Genomic DNA, 23,540 nt, shown 5'->3' with positions numbered 1-23,540 from the left:
GATATTAACTTTTTGTATCATTTTATATAATACCAAATTAGTATATAAAATTAAAAAATAAAATCATAATAAACTAATTCTCAAATAAAATATTGAAGTTTAACTTCAATATGCTAAAAGCTAATCGGAAAGTTAACGATCAAATGAATGAAATTGATGTAATTAGATCACATCTGAAAGAAAATATTAATCTGTAAAATTCTTGAACACTATGGAGAATCTTTAAATAGCAAAAATAATATAAATAACACATAACATCCATTATTTTGACCTCGCCTCCTATCATATATTAGGACCGCTAGATATGGCGATGGTCTGGGCCTCCGGAGGCCACATATAAAAGAACGTCGCGACGGAAAGGCAACGGCTTCAGTGGAAGCCCAAGTGAAAATCTAGGACCCATCTGTGATTCACCATGTCCCAGACTGCTATGTCATGCGTGGTAAGAGACCATAGACCTTAGGGAATCATGAAATACCTTCATAATGCAATATTCATAAGCCATCCGGTGGGCCTTCTTAGTCATCACTAAATGACGTCTAGTTTGCGGCAGCAGGAAATTTAATGGCACTTCCTAAGTTACTCATGCTGACAAAACTTGTTGCTCTGGGACATTCTATCTCTCAATTGGACATGTTATTGCTTCAGTAAATGAGATCTTGGTTGATTTTTGTTTTCTTATTATCTTTTGTAAAGGTCAAGTGCCGTAGCCTTGCCATAAGTTACACGTTTCTATTTGGACTGCTGTAGTATTAGCAAGTTGAGGTCTTAGGGCTTTTTAGCAAGATAATTATATTATATATCTATCTGATATATATATATATATATATATATATATATATATATATATATATATATATATATATATATATATATATATATATATGATAGATGTGCGAAATATATCAGAACAATAAAACAGGAAAAAAAATAATAAAATGCTTTTAAATGCAAAAATTTGCATTGTGAAGTCTGTTTATATATATATATATATATATATTATTTATATATATATATATATATATATATATATATATATATATATATATATATATATATATATATAGTGGTATTATTGTACTGTATTACAGGGTAATGTAACCTAGGGAAAAAAACTAGTTTATATATATATATATATATATATATATATATATATATATATAAAAATATATATATATATATATATATATATATATATATATATATATATATATATATAAATATATATATATATATACACACACACATCTATAAATGATAGTCGTGCGGAAAGTTTCAGAACAGTAAAACGCAGGGAAAAAAATACTTTTAAAAGCTAAAAGGGTTTTTTGTTGTCTTAACATAAATTTACCCCATCCTTATACTAATAGTAATAAAACAATTTGCAGCATATCATAGTTTACTTTTAACTTGAACGGTAAATGTGGATTTACCAGGCTAACATCTTCAGTCTCAGTTTTATTTAAGTCCCCATTTGCATTCAGTTTTCAGCCTATTTGTCCTGCTTTCTATTATCCGTCTCTCAATCCAACATCTTCGACTTTACGGCATAAATCGTCTTATTTGGTTTTACCGCATTTGCAATTGTTCGCTGAATGGCCCCAAATTCATAAACTCAATCGTAGTTTTATAGTTTACATACGGAAGATGTATTTTTAATGTTGTTTTTCTTAGATATCTTGTACTGTAGTTTATTTCCCTATTTCCTTTCTTTACGGGGCTATTGTCTGCTGGTAGGGCCTTTGGGCTTATAGCATCCTGCTTTTCCAACAAGGGTTGTAGCTTAGCAAGTAATAATAGTAATAATAATATTAACGAAAATGATAATAATTAGTTTAATCTTACTGGCCATCCTTTTCTAATTCAACTTCATCGCTAAGGCGAAGGTTCTCCCCCAGGTGCACCCTGGTAATGAATGGCTTCTAAGTACCCACTGGCAAATTCATGAATCCATTTATTGCCCTAATAAATATTTTTTACGTTATTTTCTCCCATCTCTCTAGTCTTCATCTGTCCATATTTTCCCTGGTTGCTTGATCTTCGTCACAGGTCGCCGTCTTGCCTCTTCAATATCTACAGCGTTTCTAACCTTATGATAATGTACTCAAGTTCTTTTTCATTTTCTGGGCACCATATCTCTGTTAGTAGTAATCTTTCTATTAACCAAGGCACTTCCCCCTATTTTGGGGGTTAGCCAACATCAACTAAAGGAACAAAAGGGGACCTTTCCTCTCTTCGCTCCTCCCAGCGTTAGGACGGAATCAGCCGAGCTTGGCTGGTACTGCTAGGGTGCTACAGTCCACCTTCCCCTGTCATTATTTCCTTTCAAAATTTGTACTCTCGTCTCCTGATCCATTTTGAGAGTCTGCTTGTAGATCCAATATTCCATTGGCAGTAGGTTTTGCCATTCTGTGCATTTCATCGTTATTGTCGGTGATTAGATTTGCAACCTTTCATATCTTTTCCAATACAAAGTACAATTCGTTTCCCTGATATTAAATGAAATAGTTTGATGTGCAGGTACTGTATTCGGTATGGGAGCAGCACAAAAGTTTTGAATTCTCTTGTATTATCTTTTACATTTGCTATAGTACAGCATTCACTTTATATATCTTTCACATCATCTGGATGATGATGATGACCTATCCATAGGTACCAACTCTTTACATTTGCTCAAGTCAAATCTGCCCACACCTTAGAGATTTTCGGATAGGCATCAAGGAACCAAGAATTGCATGGCATTTATGTTTGCTTCCTCATTGGTCTTAAGTTAAAGGGCTGTTTACTTTTTCTTCTATATTTGGTCCCATATCAGTATGAAATTGTAAGAAGGTAATGTAGTTCTGTTGATGGTGCATCCCACACCCTGCACTGTAGGTATTACTTAAGGGCCTTTGCAGTGTTAGTTTGGGTCCTTGTTGGGTTAGTCTGTACCTTTACTCTTGCTGTCCATCCTATTCTAACTTTTACGTCATAGTGCAACATCTGAGTTTTCCTCCAGTGTTGCATTTGTTGCAAAATTGACTTGCAGGCAACTGTGCAGAGCTATAGAGTATAGCCCAATTTCATAAATCAAATCCATATCTGCATGTGGTGTTGCTGCAGGATCCTAACTCTTTCCCATACATATTTATAAATGATGTTCATTGAGCAATGCTACATGTTGCATTGATTCAAGTCTTCAAAGCCAAAATATCACTGTCTTCATCATAAACTTTTTAATTGGAATTCATTTGGACTACAAGGCAAGTCTTGCTAAGCAGTCATAACCACAGAATATTTACAAGAAAGGACTAATTATTATATTCTGATTCCTATTTTTCTAATGAACAATTGTTCCTACACAAATACGAACATTCACCCTTTAACAGGAGTATGATGTTAGCAAAGCTGATAACTCGGCTATTAAAATTTATAAGTAGGTGTCGGTATTTACTGGTGGGTATGGGGGAAGGCCTGCTCCCTTGCGAGTTTACTGACTTCTGCCGATGTGTTGTATAAAAATACTGTACTCTCGCTGGGCAGAACTTTTATATTTTTTTCCTGTTTAGTTTTCTGATTAATTGGATCGATGGAGGAAGCATGTGTGGTATGCAGTCCTGCTCTGGCATTCCAAGTTGTAGATACAGTGAGCCCTCGTTTATCGCGGTAGATAGGTTCCAGACCCGACCGCGATAGGTGAAAATCCGCGAAGTAGTGACACCATATTTACCTACAGTATTTATTTAACATGTATTTGTTCCGTAACCGAAATACAAACCACGCTATTTACAAAGGGTATTACTTTTAGCGTAGCTGAAATGGCGAGCCATTAGAATTTAACGAGGGTGTATTACCCCCGCGCTAGTTAGCGGGGGGGTAGGGGAGTGGTAGCTAGCTACCCCTCCTCCCCCTCACACACAGGTGAATACTCACTTTCACTTTTGGCTCGGACTGTGACAGACGTCTCTGTCTTGGTCCTCGCTTGGCAGCCATTGTCTGTTTTGTCTTTACTTAATCGCTTACTTTTCTTTTACTCAATATATATGTAAACATGTTTTCATGTTTGTATATATATTTGAGTATAGAAATAAGTAAGTTTCCTTTTCAGATGTGTGTGTGTAGTGTACGATATCTACGTGGAGGCCTCGGCAGTTAGGCCACCACGGCCTAATTTTATGGGTTGCGATCGAGTTTGACTTCGGTCTTTCTCTCTCTCTCTCTCTTGAGGTCGTTCACCCTTTTACTATGTTTTACTACGCCCTTGTAGCTTCCTTCCCGTGTGGGTGGGGTTGCTACGCCGTACATTTTGTCTCAATTAGTTTATGAATCTAATTGTAGTTGTTAATTTTTCAGCTTGTAGAACGATTCCTTTCGGGGTTTTCGTTTTTTTCTTTAGTGTTCATTCATTTTTAAATTACATAATTACATAGTTACATAATTATAATTGTTATAATTCTGTTTTGGTTACAGCTCTCCTTCCGCGAGTGTAAGTGGTTGTGAGGGCACGTGCCTATTGTGTAATTCTTGTTCCTTTTCCTCGGGATTCCTCTTCGGAGCCTTCCCGGGGGAATGAATGTGTACTAATATTATTTGTTTTATTTTTTACAGTTACCGATCTAGTTCGTTTCTGTAATATAGCAACGGTGTGAGCTGTCTGGTTGAGTCCTGGGGATTCGGCTGTTGCTGCCTCCCCCTTGTATTGTCGTCAGGGGCGTGTCTCCTTCTACTGGTAGTACTCCCGTGTCGACGGACAGCTCTCCAGTTCATTTTAGAACAGTCAGGAGGCTTGCCTCCTTGGGCGGATAACTTTCCTTCCGAGGGAAGTTTTTTCCTGTCCAGGCTTGAGCTTTTCCTCTTTTGGGGGGTTCTTCTCTTGCCTTTTTTTTTTTCGTGCGACTATGCTCTTGGTGCTGAGCGGTCGCACCTGCAGTTTCGCTCAAGGGGCTGGGCAACTGCAGGAGCTCCTCTTCGGAGGATTGCCCCTTTTAGGTCACTGGCTGACCAGTCTCTTCCACGAAGTGTTTCTCTTTCGTTCGCGAGAGAGTACACTCATAGAGACTCCTCTTCGGAGGTTTCTTCTGTTGCTGTTGCTGTTGGCCTCCCTCGCCGTAAGGCCCTCCGTCCGCCTCGTCGTAAGGGCCTCTCATCTCCCTATAAGGGTGTTTGAGGCGCCTTTTTGAATCTCCGTTTGCAGCCTACAACTTCTTTTTCTCGATCTTCCGTCTTGGTGCAGATGGACAGCAGTCTAATCTCGTCTTCCGACGGGCAACGGTCTTCCCGACGGACAACGGTCTTCCCGACGGACAGCGGTCTTCCGACGGACATCAGTCTCCCGGCGGACAACGATCCCTTCGGGGCAAAGGGTTGCCCCCACGGGGGTTCTTCCCTTGCGTGTCAGGGTTTCCCTGCGCGCCCTTCTGTTCGTCAGCGCTCTCCTGTTCGTCAGCGCTTTCAGATGATCTTCCCTGCAGTTCCTGTTACGTGCCCTGTGCGCCCACGTTCGCCCTCGCGATCTAGAACTTAGGTTCAGGTCGGGGTCAAGGACTCTTCTTCTTTGCGCGGGCTTCCACGCGTAGCCTTCTGCTCGTCAGCGATCATCAGCTCGTCAGCGATCATCAGCTCGTCAGCGATCATCAGCTCGTCAGCGATCATCAGCTCGTCAGCGATCGTCAGCTCGTCAGCGATCATCAGCTCGCCAGCGATCTCCGGATCGCCCACGTGTGTTACAGCTGGCACGCCAACGTTCTCCAACACTTCTGAAGGAACATGGTTCGCCAGCTACTAGCTCAACTGCGGATGCTGATCGCCATCGCGCGACCCTCAACTGCAGATGCTGATCGCCATCGCGCGACCCTCAACTGCGGATGCTGATCGCCATCGCGCGACCCTCAACTGCGGATGCTGATCGCCATCGCGCGACCCTCAACTGCGGATGCTGATCGCCATCGCGCGACCCTCAACTGCGGATGCTGATCGCCATCGCGCGACCCTCAACTGCGGATGCTGATCGCCATCGCGCGACCCTCAACTGCGGATGCTGATCGCCATCGCGCGACCCTCAACTGCGGATGCTGATCGCCATCGCGCGACCCTCAACTGCGGATGCTGATCGCCATCGCGCCATCGCACAACCCTGAACGATTGCCCGCTTCGCATGCTGCTCCTCATCGCACAACCCTGAACGATCGCCCTCTTGCGGATGCTGATCACCATCGCACCCTTTCACGCGATCATTCACCTGCGCATGCTGCTCGCCATCGCACAACCCTGAACGATTGCCCGCTTCGCATGCTGCTCCTCATCGCACAACCCTGAACGATCGCCCTCTTGCGGATGCTGATCACCATCGCACCCTTTCACGCGATCATTCACCTGCGCATGCTGCTCGCCATCGCACAACCCTGAACGATTGCCCGCTTCGCATGCTGCTCCTCATCGCACAACCCTGAACGATCGCCCTCTTGCGGATGCTGATCACCATCGCACCCTTTCACGCGATCATTCACCTGCGCATGCTGCTCGCCATCGCACAACCCTGAACGATTGCCCGCTTCGCATGCTGCTCCTCATCGCACAACCCTGAACGATCGCCCTCTTGCGGATGCTGATCACCATCGCACCCTTTCACGCGATCATTCACCTGCGCATGCTGCTCGCCATCGCACAACCCTGAACGATTGCCCGCTTCGCATGCTGCTCCTCATCGCACAACCCTGAACGATCGCCCTCTTGCGGATGCTGATCACCATCGCACCCTATCACGCGATCATTCACCTACACATGCTGCTCGCCATCGCTTACCGCCAGCGATCTTCTTCACCTACGCGGCAGCACGATCCCTCGCCGTCACGCCCATTCGCCTGCGCGCCCGCGCGATCGCTCGCCTGCGCGCCCGCGCGATCGCTCGCCCGCGCGATCGCTCGCCTGCGCGCCCGCGCGATCGCTCGCCCCGCGCGATCGCTCGCCTGCGCGCCCGCGCGATCGCTCGCCTGCACGCCCGCGCGACCGCTCGCCTGCGCGCCCTCACGACCGCTCGCCTGCGCGCCCGCGCGACCACTCGCCTGTGCGCCCGCGCGACCATTCGCCTTTGCGCGACCGTTCGCTCTCGCGCGACCATAGTTCGCGGCGAATTCCACAGCCGGTGGTAGCAGCAGGGACGCGTGCTCCTAGGCGGCACTCGGGATCACCTCCATCCAAGCACAGGTTGGTAGTGCAGGACGAAGACAGGTCAGTACAGCATTCTTCCCACCTTCTTTTCAGGCAGGAACCGTCGTGTCCTCTCCAAAGGATCGCCCGATCCCTTTCACCTTAGCGAGGATTTCGGACTCTGTGTCCTTGGAGCAGCAGACATGGTTTGATCCGCTGGCACGGGCGTTAATGAGGTTTATGAAACCAGCACTCACCGGCCAGGGTAACAAACCAGCGGCTGTCTCTCCTACGCTGAAGAGAAAGAGAGGAGTGGACTTCGTGGTGACTTCCCCCAGGGCGAAGTTGGTTCCCAAGAGGTCGGTCTCGAGGGTCCCCTCTCCTGCACTAGTACTCTCTCCTTCTCCCGCCCTGGAAGGATTTTTGGCGGGGGGGCTTTCCGTTGAAGATTTCTCCATCGGACAAGGGGTGACTGCTTACCTCTTCCTCTGGGAGCTTACCAGGTTCTTTCCCTCCTCGGTTACGGCCCGAGGTTTGGTTCAAGGAAGCTACAGGAAGATCAAGGGTACTTTCCTCCTCTCGAGCTCAGGCACCTTGGCCTTTCGTCGTTAAGTATCTACTTGCGGACAAGCTCGATGTTGTACCATCTGGACGCACTGACTGAAGGCTTCCTTCGGGTGTCTCATCTGTGGAGGTCAACGACCTCAGACACCCTTCCATCCTTGAGAAGAGTTTTGTCTTTGCCCAAGGACAGAGACTTAAACATCTGCTGTGCGGAGTAAATCGACTTCCGGTTTCACTCCTCCAAGGCGCTTTCTTCCAGACTCTGCAGGGCTCCAGCTCCCTTTTCTTTCAACCACGTCGGCCTAAGTTATCGGCTACGACAACTGGGACAAGGTGTCCAATTGCAGTTTCCTCCTGTCAGGAACAGATGGCACGGGAGACTCCCCCGGGGGGGGCATAGTCCTAAAAGGAGTTCACGAACTCTAGGATTGCAGGTTTTTTCGCCGGGAGGATGCTTAAGGTTACTCATCCGAATGACAGCTTCCCGATGCCCATTCCCGCACAATCTCTGTGAGTAGCCAAGGATATCGCGCCTGCCGTCTCTGTCAGCGAATTCAGTGTCTCTGAACCTCTATGCCATAGCATCAGCAGAGTTGCCCGGTTGGGCAGAATGATCCATACCTTAGGCGAAGGTCTTCCTTAGGATCATCGACGGCTTCACCCCCGGCCCCCTCAGTCGATCCTTTCTTGTAAGGAAGGATCTGAGAGGGGACGTCCATAGTCGACCTCTCAGCCCTGATCAAGTTTGTCGAACAAACTTCGGCCAGCGTAGACCAGCAGAATCGATCAGACTGGTAACGAGGCGACAGGACTCCTTTAACCCTGGATCGGAAGGACGGGTACTTTCAGTTTCCATTCCATCCATCTTCCAGGGTGCTCGTCGAATTCAGCCTAAACTGCAAGTATTCCTGCTTATGATGCAGTGTGGCTATCCCGCCGTGGCATAGCAGGTTTGTTTCCCCAGAGAACTCTCCCTGCCTTCCTCTTGGCCGCTCAGGTGCAGACTTCCGCCTCCTCTGCTGTTTGGAGGGCTGGTCAACTCCGGTAGGCTCGGGTTTCGACCTGATTCAGCGCCGGGAAAAGCTTCCGAATGCTGACCATGAGTGTGGGCTCATGGTATTTTGCTTGGAGCCTTCTCTTCCTCTGCCTCAACATCTGGAGTATCTGGCCATGATATTGAGTCAACCGCCTTACCACGTTGGAAACCCCGCTTCTCGTCCGTCCAGCGAGGTTAAGCAACGTCGGTACTTGGATGGGTGACCACCTGGGGACGCCAGATTCTGTTACCACATCCTCCGAGCCTTCCTTTCGGTTCACCGTGGCAAGACTGAGGAGAGTCGCAGTACCTGTTCTCAGTCAAGCAGAGTTTTCAGCCCTACCTTGGAACGTTTCCTAGTTCTTCTTTCCTCATTGACCCGTTTATAGTCCGAACGGTCGCCTCAGGATAAGTTCCATGTGGGGCGATCCAAGTTCCGGTGGCTTCAGGCAATGTTTAACCGGACTCCCTGGCCCTATGGGACCAGCGGAACTATTAAACCTGCAATGGGTGTTGACCTATGGAGCCTCTTGATGGTAGTGGATATTCTCGTCCTTTCCCCACATTCTTGATGCGGTTCTCGGACTCGCCAAAGGAAAGGGGGGGGGGGGCATGTTCCGGTCCAGGCCTATGGTCAAGACCTGAAGGATACCTCTCCATCATTCAGGCAGGCTTAAGGGCCTTAGTCTGGCCCCTCTTCAGATCCTACCGCTCCTGCCAAGTCGCCCCGTTGCGTGTCGACTTCATGCTAACCAGCAGGGGACGCATTTTCACACCTTCACATCTTGCAGTAGAGATATCGGGATGATTGAGATTCTCTCAATTCCACCATCGGCTCTCTCATTCCAGGCAGGGGAATGTCTCTCTCAGACTATCCGAGCAGAGCCTCATAGAGAGAGTGTACCTAGGGGTCTTTGACCTTGGGTAACCAGCAAGTGCTGGTCTGGGGGACCTGATCGCGACAGCTTGGAACCTCAAGCTTCCGCTAGTTTTCCCCCCAGTCTCAGACCCCGAGACTCTGGCAAGATGCATTCCGGTGATGGTGGGACAACTTCGACGCCTGCGTCTTCCCTCCTTTTTGTCTGCGGACAATGGGTCTCAACAAAACCAGGTTGTCTGTCAACCTTTCAATGGGAGAGCTCCACTGGGACTATGTGCAGAACGGTTTCTGGACCCTCTGCTTCCCCTGACGGAACTCCCGGGAGAGCTTCTCCCACGGCGCAGACTACTCAAGCAACCACACTGCGACATCTCTCCCGAACCGGGGCGTCGCTTCGGCTTCATGCCTGGAGACACTACGCTTCCTCCTCTAGAAGAGACAACCCGCTACAGTCGCGGTACGGAGGTCGCGTCATCTGCGATAGTCATCCACAGGGGTCTCCCAGGCAAAGTGAAGAGTCTAAGGTGGTTGGTGCCGTGGGAGATATACTTCTTCCCGTGAGGCCTCTTCTCCAGCAATAACGGTCTTATTGCCTTTCGGCGGGAGGAAACTCCTTTCCGCTCTTGGCAATGAAGCCTGTCGCTCAGCCTTTCCCTGACCTTCAGGCTTAAAGGAATAACTTTTTCCTGCCCGCTGGATCTATCCTCGCTCATGCGAAGCTACGATCGTCCCTGCCCTAGTCGGAGGAAGACCTCCAACTTGGAGCATGGCTTGGACTTTTAGTCCTTTAAGAGATCTTCTCAAGACCCTTTTACGACAGGCCTCGGATTGTATTCCGCCCTGGGTCTTCTGCTCACTCTGGCCACGGCCAGTGTGTGAGCAATCTTCTTGGTCTCTTACTACTCCCCCCCTTTCTAAGGAAGAGGGGAAGGCAACATTCAGGCTCGCTCCTGAGTTGTTGGCTAGACTCAGAATCTGAGGGTCCCGACCCTTCGGTCCGATTCATTCAAGATTTTGAGTCTCCATTCTGTGTCTGATGTCCCAAGACCTTCTCTTTCTTGCCAGTACAGGAATCGAGAGGTTAGCGCTGGGAACAGCTGCAGTTTGGCCTCAGTTGCAGCCGATTTGGGAACACAAGGAGGACATGGGGGGAGAGTCACCAGTATACCTCTTCAGCCCGGACTCAAGGACATTCATCTCGACCTGTCTTCAGACCCTCCCCCGTCACGTCGCCCTACAGCACGATGTTGGATACATCGCAACGTCCCTCGCCTTCGAGTAATACTACTCTGTGACGCAGGTGCTACAAGCTGGAGTCTGGAAGCGTCTGATGACCTTCGCAGCCCGCTTCCTGCAGGGCGTGACCCACAGGAGTCTCGATACGTGTTCTATCGCTCTGTGGTGGCTACACAACAGCTGGTCTAACCTCAGGCTCCTTTTTGGACAGGTAGCAGAAGGTTGAGGGCATTGTTATCAGGTTTTAGTCTGCATGAACGAAAGAAGTATGTCTGGCCCTTACTTCTTTCTTCATCATCCCCTCTACGGGGAAGCAGCATCCTGGTCTCTGCATAGCTGACCTCGAACCTCTGCAGGTAAACCATGCTTCCTTGTGTTCCGAGTATTGAGTCAATACTGTCGCGTCCCCCATACCCTGACGAGGTGGTATTGGGAACGTCTTAACCCAGAGTTCCTTCTGGAACTCCAGGTCAACTGCCTAAGACGGGTCACACTTCTTCCTTCACACACAAGCTTACGTAGGCCACATGGTTCCTTGCGGTGCAAGGAACTTGTGAGGTGCAGGGACTCCTTTTCTCGAGTGCGACTCACTCGGATTCTGAGTCCCCGGGTAAAGCCAAAGCCAGTATGGCTGGGGACTTTCCACCCTTCCTAAGGGATAAGTCACCCTTTGTAAATAGCGTGGTTTGTATTTCGGTTACGGAACAAATGACAAATTCGAAGATAATTTGTATTTTTCCTAACCATACAAACCTTAGCTATTTACACATATTTGCCCGCCAGCCCTGTCCCCCAAGACAAGTCCTACCTCTAAGTGAAAGTGAGTATTCACCTGTGTGTGAGGGGGAGGAGGGGTAGCTAGCTACCACTCCCCTACCCCCCCGCTAACTAGCGCGGGGGTAATACACCCTCGTTAAATTCTAATGGCTCGCCATTTCAGCTACGCTAAAAGTAATACCCTTTGTAAATAGCTAAGGTTTGTATGGTTAGGAAAAATACAAATTATCTTCGAATTTGTCATATTCAGACTTTTAAAACTTTCCCTTGTACGTAGTACTGTTAACAAACTACCCTTTATTGTACAGAACACTTAATGCATGTACTACAGTACCCTAAACTAAAACAGGCACAAATATTAAAGGCGATTTTATATCATGCGTTTCCTAAACACGCCAAAAAGCACGATAAAAAATGGCAACCAATGTTTTGTATACGTTTCTCTGATCATAATGAAGAAACAAACGCATTTAGTGTACACATCTGTGTATAGGTTAGTTTTTGCATCAATTATATTGATTATACAGTATGTTGATTTTGTTATTACCAATGTTTTACTTAATTTTTCTTAGGACTTCCAAATGAAATGTTTTTCTTTATGACGCCGCCTGAAACGACGGCGTCATAAAGTACACTCAGTAAACAACCACGCTCAATAAATAAAGAAGGCATTTAACGCGCATGATGAAAGCGATAAATAATGATACAGTATTACAGTTAAAGCTTTTAGAAAATATGTCATTACAAATATTATTTACCGTATCTATATAAAATCATACATACGTAGCAAAGCAGGAAAACAATTTACGAGAGAGAGAGAGAGAGAGAGAGAGAGAGAGAGAGAGAGAGAGAGAGAGAGAGCGAGAGATTGTTTTACGTCCGTAAATGTAAATTTTAAACAAAAAAAATATGATAGGTTATAACATGTATACTCTTCAGACTTTTAAAACCTTCCCTTTAACTTAATGCATACAGTACTAAACTAAAACAGGCACAAATATTAAAATGTTAGAATATTAAAGTATAAAATAAAGATTCTTACTGTACTCACCATGAAAGAAGTTCAAGAAAAACTTGAATGATGATGGCGATGAATTTGCTGCACAGTAGAAATGATGATGATGAAGCTGATGATGTCTTCTACTGGGCAGCCAATGATAGTATTTTACGTCTCTTCAGACGGAGGTGTCTTTTCCTGGGACACCTCTTCAACTTCTTCCTGGGAAACTTCTTCAATTTCTTCCGAAGGCGTACTAGCAGCAGGAACTGGCTCTTTTTTGCGAGGCTGGAAGAACATTGTGATCGGAAGTTGCTGCCGCTGCTTCTTTTTTCGCTCTAAGAGCATCCTGTAGGGAGTCATGTCTTCATCGATTTTGTTGCAGAATTGCGTAGAACGAACCATATCCTCGTCCCACTCTTGCAACATTTCTTTCACCTCCTTTATATGGTTGCAGACCTTGGCAAGCCGTTCTAATGTTAAGCCCGTTTCTTCGACATTTTCTTGGGTCTCTTCCTGTGTTTAGCTCTCTTCTTCACTGGCCGATTTCGTCAGGTCTTCTAGGTCATTTGTCAGTTAGCGGCTCGGAATGGCAGTCCAACAACTCGTCGACGTCTTCAGTCGTCATGTCGCCAAACCCGTCACCTCCAATTATCGCAGCCAACTGCACAGATTTGCGTATTGCAGAGTGTTGGATTTCAGACGGAGTAAATCCCTCGTCGTCGTAAACAATCTGGGGCCACAACTTCTTCCAGCTCGCATTCACGGTTTCAGGTTTCATTTCTTGCAGTGCTTTCTGAATGTTCTGCAGGCACGTGGCTATGGTGTACTGCCGCCAGTACGCCTTCAAATTAAAATCTTCATCTTCCTCTTCTTGGGCAGCATCCACACACGCAACGAGGTCCGCCAAGGTATTCTTCGTGTAGAGGGCCTTGAACGCCCTGATAACCCCCTGGTCCATCGGTTGAATTAATGATGTGGTGTTGGGTGGCAGGAACTCAACCTGAACGCCCTCACGCGACAGGTCAGTTGCGTGTCCACCAGCGTTATCCATAAGGAGAAGGATCTTAAATGGCAAGCCCTTCTCTGAGAGATATTGACTGACTTGCTGGATGAAACACTGGTGGAACCAGTTGGAGGTCAGCATCTTCGTAATCTATACTTTTGGATTATGCATCCAGTACACGGGAAGGAGATTCTTATTCTTATTTTTCAAAGCGCAAGGATTTTTCGACTTGTAAATAAGCCTCGGCTTTAGCAAAAATCCAGCAGCATTGCCACACATCACGAGGGTAACGCGATCCTTGAATGCTTTAAAGCCAGAGGCTTTGGCTTCTTCTTTGAACAGGAAAGTTCGCGACGGCATTCTCTTCCAAAACAAGCCGGTCTCATCCATATTAAACACTTTTTCCGGCTTGTATCCACCTTCGGCGATAATATTCTTGAATGTCTCGTTCACGTAAGTTTCAGCAGCGGCAGTGGCAGCGGAAGCAGCCTCGCCATGCAGGGAAACGCTTTTCAGGGCAAAGCGTTTCTGAAACTTCGCGAACCATCCTTTGCTGGCGGAAAAACGTTGTTTCTGAGGCTGGGAATCAGTGGATGTCCCTGGTTGAGGTTCCTCTATATCATCATCTTCTTCAGCATGGTCGCCATCGTCGTCTTGAGGTTTCTTTGCCGCAAAATTCTAATACAAGCTCAAAGCCTTGGTTCGGATGGTGTTCGTATCCAAGGCTGTGTTCTTCCGGCAGTCGGCAATCCACACTGCTAAAGCACCTTCCATGCGTACGATCGTTTTATTACGCGTGGTAACGACTCGCTTCGCTGATCTGCTAAAGGTGATGGTAGCCGTCTTTCTAATGTTCGCCTCGTCCTTCTTGATATAGCGAACGGTGGATTCTTTGACTCCAAAATGGCGGGCTGCGGCCGCGTAACTTCTACCGTCTTTTAACATATCGAGAAGCGTCACCTTCTCAGCAATCGTCATCATCTTTCGGTGGCGTTTAGGCTCACTACCAGCCTTAGTAGAAGCAGAACGCTTAGGAGGCGTTGTACAGTAGGGTTTAACAGAAAGTTCAACAAAAAGTTCAACTTAAAATAGTCACGCACAGCACAGATTAAAGTTCACAATAACTTAACAACATCTACACAGCGATACGGCGGGAGACAAAGTGATCGCGAATAGATGCTGGAAGTTGGAGATGCGGGCAAAACACGAATCACAGGCTAGATTACAAAACTTAGGTTCTGATTCGTCATCTATCAGCGCTTGAACCAATCACAACCCGTCTTATATGCTACGTAGGTTACCAATTCAAAGTACAAGGTACCCTACGTATACAGTAATAATAATGATAATAATAATAATAAATAATGATAATAATTATAATGATAATAATAATAATAATAATAATAATAATAATAATAACAATAATAATTTTAATAACAATAACAACAACAATAATAATAATAATACAGCTTTACGTAAGCTATTTTACGCTTGTTTTGTTGTAGGATATGTCTCTCTCTCTCTCTCGTACGCTTATTCGAGATGTGATTTTTGCAACAAAGAATATTATTGGATGCAGTACTACGTACGTATACATACAAAAGATTCATGGAAAAGATGCACATCCATTACATTTGTAGTACAGTAGTAGCCATCAGCAGCCTTACACCATTCTAATATGGTATGACTGCATCTGATTTGCGTTTCATGTTCGATTTAATTTTATTACGTACTGTATACAGTACTGAATTATCGTATGATCACATTCTCTTTTCTTGTTTTATTTCTTTCTGTATTGAATTATATGTCATATGTAATGCAATGAACAATCAGTAAGATCAGATATTACTAATTAAAGTATTAATGGAATTACAGGTAACAAAATATCGTATTTGGGGTCTTCAGATATCGTGGTATTTTTAAAATTTCCGAAAAATCCGCGATATGTTTATATATATGGGATATGAAAAAAACCTGCGAAGTGGTGAATCCGCGATGGTCGAACCGCGAAGTAGCGAGGGCTCACTGTACAGGCTTTTTGTTAGCAGAATTTCAATGGATCCCCATTTATTGTCATGACTACAGAGTCGTCACCCTGCAAGGAGTGTAGAGAGTGGCCGGAGTATGGCAAGAGAAGGAAGAAGGCAAATGGGGTTTTCTCTTCCTTAAGGGTCTTCCTTAAAGTTAGAGTTCTGAAAAACTGTACTCGAGCTTCCAAAAGTTCTCCTTCACCTCTCACCAGTGTGGTGATGAAAAAAGGCAATGATTGATTTAACATGGACAATCTCTGAAGGAGGCGGTCCTGTCTGCTTCCCCTTGAGAGATAGTAGGCCCCATATAATTCGGAGTGAGCACGAGATCCCTTTTTTTCACGTGGTGACCTAGTGAATGACTCTGTGGCCTTCCCTAGGGTTTGATGGCATTCTGTCAGCAGAGAAGCTCATGTTACCCTTAACAACTTTTAAGACAGTGGGCATGCCTTATCCTTTATCCCACACAAAGAAGGCTAATGTGACCATCTCAGGTCATCCTGAGACTTGATAAGGTAAAGTTTATCACAGATCCTCACCTTCTGCAGTTCTTTTGTCTATAGCTTAAGTTTTTTCTGACACCTCCAAGAAAAGTGAGTGCTGTTGTCCTCCCTTTCTACCCATGCCTATTCCATCAACCTCGTTCTCTACAATGAAAGCGAATAGTAGTTTGTTGTCAAGGTCAAGGGGAGAGAGTGCCTTCAGAGCTTCTCCATGTGATAAACTCAAGCCGCCTCTGAAGAGGATTTGCCGGATCTTAAGGGTTCAGCTTCATGCACGCACGTTTAAGAGCTCGTGCTATCCAGTTCGAGTGCCATCAGACTGTCTTTAACCTGGAGGTTTGCTTTAGTTTGAGCTCATGTATTGAATGTTGTAAGTGAAGAAAAATTAGGGACTAAAAGGTGTTATAAGCTCCAAAATGAAATTGGACAGTAAAGGCAAGACTTGAACGAAGCTGAAAGTTTAGATAGGGAGAAACAAGGATGTAAAGATTTCGTCAGAAGAAGAAATTGAAATGGAGCCAGCTGACTGCGCCGTATGTGACAAGGAGGTAATGAAGAAGCAGTATGGAATCGCCTGTGACTACTGTGAGTCTTAGTTTTACAATGGTTGTGTTAAAATGGGCAAGGAAGATTATACTGTAAAGTGCTGCAGACTAACAAAAGTCTCATGTTTTGTAGAGAATGTAAGGGATCATATAAGAATATGAAGATTGAGTATGAAAAGATGAAGGATATTAATGATAGGCTAATGGATAGGCTAGAGATACTTGAACAGGCAATAGTAGAAATAAAGGATTCAATAGGCTCGGCAAAGGTAGGACAAAGAGTTGATATGCCAATGGAAGATATTATGGAAGAAGTTAGAGATAATGGAAAATGTAAAGAGGAAGTTAAGGTTTGTATAGTTAGGAAAAATACAAATTTCCTATGAATTTGTCATATTAGAGGAGAGATATGATCAAAAGAAGAGAGAAGTGCAAGAAATGATAAAGAAGGAAATTACTATATTTGAAAAACAGGTAACAGAAGAAATAAAAATGGATAAAAATAAAAAACTATAGGAAAATATTGACAGAATAAGGAACACACAGAAAGCCCATGGCAAAGTTATACAACTTTATGGAGAACAAGGAACTAAGCTAAATAAGGAAGAAACAAAAGAGGAATTAGTCAAATACTGGAAAACCTTATATTGTAAGCATGAAAATAAAATATTTAGTTTGGAATGAAGAAAAACTGATTGCATATGAAAATGAATAGTGCACCAGGAAGACCTCACAAGAATAGATGGATAGAATATTCCAGACATACTTAGAGAGCACTATGACCTTGTAATGGTAACAAAAGGGAAAATAAAACCAATGAAAAATCCAAGAATCATAGTAGAAAAAGTGAAGAATTGCCTGGGAAAACTAAAATCAAAAAAAGAAGCAGGACTGGATGGCATTGAACCTGAGCTCTGTAAAGGTGTGTCCACACGGTCAAACAGTGTCTGTCGGACAAACACGGTTACCATATCTAAATTGAAAGAGAATGACGTCAGAAGCGTTGAAATGAAGGAAGTTGATATGGTGCCAAACAGTGGTACCAGATGAAGTTGACTACCACGATTTCTACTCCTTTACCAGACAAAGACCGGAAGAAATTTTCTGAAGCTGATGTCCGCTGGCATCTGTTATCTTTGTCAGTGTTATAATCTGTACTCGAGAATCAAGCATTCTTCAGCGCCCTCGCGCGCACACGATCCTGCTCGCCGAAGGTCTCCTACGCGCCCACGCGCTATCTCTCCTAAGCATGATCGCTTACGGCCGCGAGCGCCCGCGCCCCTTCACCCCCTCGCCCGCGCCCCCTCGCCTGCGCCCCCTCGCCTGCGCCCCCTCGCCTGCGCCCCTTCGCCCCCGCCCCTTCGCCCCCGCCCCTTCGCCCCCTCGCCTTCGCCCCCTCGCCCGCGCCTTCATCTCCGCGCGCGAACCTGCGATTTGTCCATCGCGCGATTCCCGATGGGTCTCGCAGCGCGAGCAGCCGAGCGAGTCTCCAGGAGTGCTCACAACCAGGTCATCATCTTCACGTTCCCCCCCCCCCACAAGCTTAGAACAGCGCGCTCGCAGGAGGGGGGAAGTCTTCAGAGAGGTCTAGGCACCATTCTTCTTCTTCCTTTCAGGCAGGCCCTATGGTGTCTACTCCAAAGAATCGCACGATCCCCTTCCCTCCAGTGGGAGTCTCTGACACTGCGTCCGTCAGTCGTCAGCTTTGGTTTGGGTCCCTTATCAGAGCTGTCGTCCAGGCTGTTAAGCCTGCCTTCACTGATTTGGGTCTCAAACCAGCGTCCCCACTGAAGAGGAAGAGAGGAGTAGAGTTCGTTGTGACTTCTCCTAGTGTCAAACTGGCCCCCAAGAAGTCCGTAAGGAAGGCTCCTTCCCCCCTCAGACATTCTCTCCTTCTCCTGTGGACGAAGCTTTTCCGTCCTCAGGGGAGACTACCGAGGTGAGACCTTCTCCCATCGCACCAATGGGAGAGAGCCCACCACGAGTAGGAGAATCGTCGCGTACTGGGGCGGAGAAGAGCCCTCAGACTTCTTTGCTGGAGTCCTGCATCCCTCCTAGAAGGGAACCGAAGGACTCGAAGACCGTCCCGAAGTCTTCTTCAAGGATTTGACCAGAGCCAGCGAGACCCCAGGAGAACGTCCACGTGTCCCCCCAAGTAGAGCAGTTGGGGACAGGAGACTTTGCTGCCAATTCACCAGGAGGAGAGCAGTATGATTCAGAGCAAGCCTACTGGCAGGTCCTGACTTTGATGAGGCATCTCAACAAGTTCAAGGACCCCGAGACCGCCCATCGTGAAGGCAAGGATACAGTCCTGGACCAAGTCTACGGCACTCAAAAACCTTCTAAGGCCAGCGCGGCTCTGCCTTGGTCCCAAGTGGTGAAGAGTGCCAGAGATAAGGTTGAGGGCCAGCTTGCGGAACTCACCTCCTCCAGCCGTTCCTCTGCTGGTAACAAGCTCCTCCCACCTCCTCGTGTCCAACAGAGGAGGTACTTCGAGATCATGGAGGAGCCTTGATTAGCTCTTCCTCTTTACCACTCCGTGGAAGAGCTGACCAGGGGAGTCTCTCTTGAGAGACTCTCCAACCGGCAGGTGACATTCTCGTCAACGGAGATCCTGAATCAGGAGAAGGTCGCAAAGTGTGCCATGCAGGCCACTTCGTGGCTGAATGTCTGGCTAGGGTCTCTGGGCATCCTGCTGTGTTCCGAGGATCTTTTCAAGGAAAGCACCAGGAAGGCACTGGAAACCTTCCTCCTCTTGGGCACACGTACCATTGAGTTTCTGACCCACCAAGTTTCGAACTTGTGGGCTAACTCGATCTTGAAACAAAGTGATGCGGTGGCCGAGAGGCTCCACGCGAAGGTCACAGCCGTGGATGTCTGCAAGCTCAGACACTCTTCCATCCTAGGAAAGAGCCTGTTTGAGCCCAAGGATGTGGAATAGGCAGCTGAGAGGTGGAGGAAATCGAACCACGATTCTCTCCTCCAAAGGGCTCTTACATCTAAGCCCTACAAACCTCCAGCACCCCAACAACCTCGCCAGTCCAAGTTGACGAAACCGGCGCCGGCAGCAAAGACGAAGGTGTCCAAACAGCAGCCCTTTCCTGTCAAAGACAAGAAGGGCGAAAAGTCCTCCAGGGGAGGCAAGAATTCTAGAGGGAGCGGCCGAGGTCGCAAACGCTAGGATTGGCAATCCCCCTGCATGTCCACCAGTGGGGGGATGCCTACAAAGTTGCGCATTCAGGTGGCAGCAACTCAGGGCCGATCCCTCGACGATCTCCGTGATCAGTCAGGGATATCGCGTCCCGTTCTACATCTCTTCCTCCCCTGACAGCAAATCCAGTGTCGTTGAGCTCCTATGCCATGGGATCGGCAAAGGGGTTAGTCCTTCGGGCAGAAGTCGAGACCATGCTCAAGAAGGATGCTCTCCAGGAGGTCGTCGACGGCTCCCCAGGCTTCTTCAGTCGACTCTTTCTTGTAAAGAAGACGTCTGGAGGCTGGAGACCCGTCATTGATTTCTCAGCCCTGAACAAGTTTGTCAAACAAACTCCGTTCAGCATGGAGACAGCTGACACGGTCAGACTGGCAGTGAGACCGCAAGACTTCATGTGTACACTGGATCTGAAGGACGCGTACTTCCAGATCCCAATCCATCCGTCTTCCAGGAAGTACTTGAGATTCAGCCTAGACAACAAGATCTACCAGTTCAAGGTGCTGTGTTTCGGTCTCACCACAGCACCGCAGGTTTTCACCAGAGTGTTCACCCTGATATCTTCGTGGGCACGCAGGATCGGCATCCGTCTCCTCCGTTATCTGGACGACTGGCTGATCCTGGCAGACTCGGAGTCAACCCTTCTTCGACACCGAGACAAGCTTCTGGGACTTTGCCAAGATCTAGGGATCATGGTAAATCTCGAGAAGTCTTCTCTGCTTCCATCTCAACGACTGGTATATCTAGGCATGGTATTGGACATTTATCTCCACAAAGCCTTTCCATCAGACGACAGGATAGCAAGGCTGAGGAGGGTCGCAGATCCTTTCCTCAGACGAGAAGAGCTTCCAGCCCAATCGTGGTTACTTCTCCTAGGTCACCTTTCCTCCTTAGCCCGTCTGGTTCCAAACGGCCGCCTCAGGATGGGATCCCTGCAATGGCGGCTCAAGTCCCGGTGGAATCAAGGCTACGATTCCCCGTACATCCTGGTCCCTATGGGACCTGCGGAAGGACGGACCTTCAGTGGTGGGTGACGGACGAAAACCTTCGAAAGGGAGTGGATCTTCTCGTACTCCCCCCGGATTTGATGCTGTTCTTGGACGCCTCAAAAGAAGGGTGGGGGGGCCCACGTTCTGAACCACAGGATCTCAGGCCTATGGTCAGAATCAGAAAATTACCTCCACATAAATCTGCTAGAAATGAAGGCCATATATCTGGCACTTCAACAGTTCCAACGGATCCTGGCGGGTCACTCCGTGGTGGTGATGAGCGACAACACCACGGTGGTGGCTTACATCAACAAGCAGGGAGGTACCTTTTCACAACAGTAGAGGTACTGAGATGGACCGAAGTCCACTCGATTCCACTATTGGCTCGCTTCATTCCGGGCAAGAGGAATGTGCTCGCCGACAGTCTGAGCAGAGCATCGCAGATAGTGAGTACAGAGTAGTCTTTGGATCCTCTAGTAGCCAGCAAAGTCCTGACTTTGTGGGGTTTCCCGACGGTGGACCTGTTCGCGACAGCCTTGAACTTCAAGCTTCCGCTTTACTGTTCCCCAGTCCCAGACCCCAAGGCACTCTGGCAAGATGCCTTTCAACTATGGTGGGACAACATCGACGTTTACGCCTTCCCACCATTCTGTCTGATGAGAAGGGTGCTCAACAAGACCAGACTATCGGTCAACCTGTCAATGACCCTAATAGCTCCGCTATGGCATCATGCAGAGTGGTTCCCGTGCCTTCTGCAGCTCCTGACGGAATTCCAGAGAGAGCTTTCTCCACGACACGAGCTACTCAAGCAACCACACTGCAACATCTTCCACAAAGCCGTAGCATCGCTTCGGCTTCACGCCTGGAAACTATCCAGCATCTCCTTACAGAGAGAGGCTTTTCGCAACAAGTTGCGGAGAGGATGTCTGGACACCTGCGAAAGTCATCTGCAGGGGTCTACCAGGCGAAGTAGAGAGTCTTCTGTGGTTGGTATCGTGGAAGGGGTATCTCTCCACTCGAGGCCACTATTCCAGCAATAGCGGAGTTTCTTGTGTATTTTCGGGAAGAAATGCGCCTTTTGGTCTCGGCAGTGAAAGGCTATCGCTCAGCCTTAAGCCTGGGCTTCAGGCTGAAAGGAATGGACATTTCCTCCTCGCTGGAACTTTCCCTAATCATACGAAGCTACGAGCTTACCTGCCCTCAGTCGGAAGTGAGACCTCCTCCATGAAACATGGTTCGTTTCCTCAGGTCTCTTAAGAGACCTCCGTTCGAACCATTACGCCAGGCTTCTGATTGTCACCTGACTTGAAAGACTGTGTTCCTGCTCGCTTTGGCCTCGGCCAAGCGAGTCAGTGAGCTTTATGGTCTCTGGTAAGACATCGCCCATTCAAGGGATGGGGGAGGTAACGTTCAGGTTCGTCCCTGAGTTTGTTGCTAAGACTCAGAATCCAGGCGTTCCGGACCCACGGTTCGACTCCTTCAGGATTTCGTGTCTCCGTTCTGTAACAGATGACCCAGACCATCTCCTACTGTGCCCAGTAAGGAGTCTGAGGCTCTATCTTAAGAGAACGGCTGCAGTTCGTCCTCGAGTGCAAGCCCTGTTTGTGAGCACAGGAAGGACGAAGAGGAGGGTCACAAAGAACAGCATCTCAGCTTGGATTCGCAGGGTCATCCACCATTCTCTGAATCCAGACCCTCCTCCGTCACGTCGCCCGAGAGCACACGATGTCAGAGGAATCGCTACGTTGCTGGCATTCAAGAGAAACTTCTCAATCACGCAGGTTCTACAAGCTGGGGTGTGGAAGCGTCAAACGACCTTCACAGCCCACTACCTGCAGGACGTGACCCATAGGAGGCTCGATACGTTCTCTATCGGCCCTGTGGTGGCTGCACAACAGCTGGTCTAACCTCAGGCTCCTTAATGGACAAGTAGCAGAAGGTTGAGGGCATTGTTACCTGGTTTTAGTTTGCCTGAATGAAAAAGTATGTCTGGCCCTTACTCTTTTCTTCATCCTCCCCTCTCTTGGGAAAAGCAGCATCCTGGGTTCTCTGCACAGCTGACCTCAAACCATTGCAGGTAAACCATGCTTCCTTGTGTTCCTAGTATTAGAATAATACTGCCGCGTCCCCCATACCCTGACAAGGTGGTATTGGGAACGTCCTAGCCTAGATTTCCATCTAAATGACTTCAAGTCAACTTCCTAGGATGAGTCAGACTTCATTCCTTCACACACACTAGCTTATGTAGGCCGCACGTTCCTTGCGGAGCAAGGAACTTGCGAGGCGCAGGAACTCCTTATCTTGAGTGCTACACACTCGGATCCTGAGTCCCCGGGCAAAGCCAAAGCCAGTAAGGCTGGGACTTACCACCCTACCTAAGGGTTAAGTCACCCCATGTAAATAGCGGGGTTTGTATTTCGGTTACGGAACAAATGACAAATTCGGAGATAATTTGTATTTTTCCTAACCATACAAACCTTAGCTATTTACACATACTTGCCCGCCAGCCCTGTCCCCCTTGAAGTCCTACCTTTAAGCGAAGTGAATCAGTTCACCGGTGTGTGAGGGGGGAGGGGTAGTTAAAAATCTAATGGCTTGTCATTTCAGCTATGCCGAAAGTAATACCCCATGTAAATAGCTA

At 47.3% G+C, this 23,540-nt stretch overlaps 1 protein-coding gene across 1 annotated transcript in view; it reads left to right on the top strand.

Moving 5' to 3' along the window:
• Positions 1-303: 303 nt before the first annotated feature.
• Positions 304-23,540, top strand: part of TfIIA-L (transcription factor IIA L) — a 68,668-nt gene continuing 45,431 nt past the window's right edge. Inside the window, exon 1 of the mRNA XM_068351210.1 lies at positions 304-442. Coding sequence (XP_068207311.1) covers positions 416-442 — 27 coding nt within the window. The 5' untranslated portion in view covers positions 304-415. The remainder of the gene's footprint in view (positions 443-23,540) is intronic.

The sequence above is a fragment of the Palaemon carinicauda genome, chromosome 27, assembly GCF_036898095.1.
Source record: "Palaemon carinicauda isolate YSFRI2023 chromosome 27, ASM3689809v2, whole genome shotgun sequence".
Taxonomy (NCBI): Eukaryota; Metazoa; Arthropoda; class Malacostraca; order Decapoda; family Palaemonidae; genus Palaemon; species Palaemon carinicauda.
The sequence above is the reverse complement of the archived record's forward strand: the minus strand, read 5'-3'. Positions and strand labels throughout refer to the sequence as shown.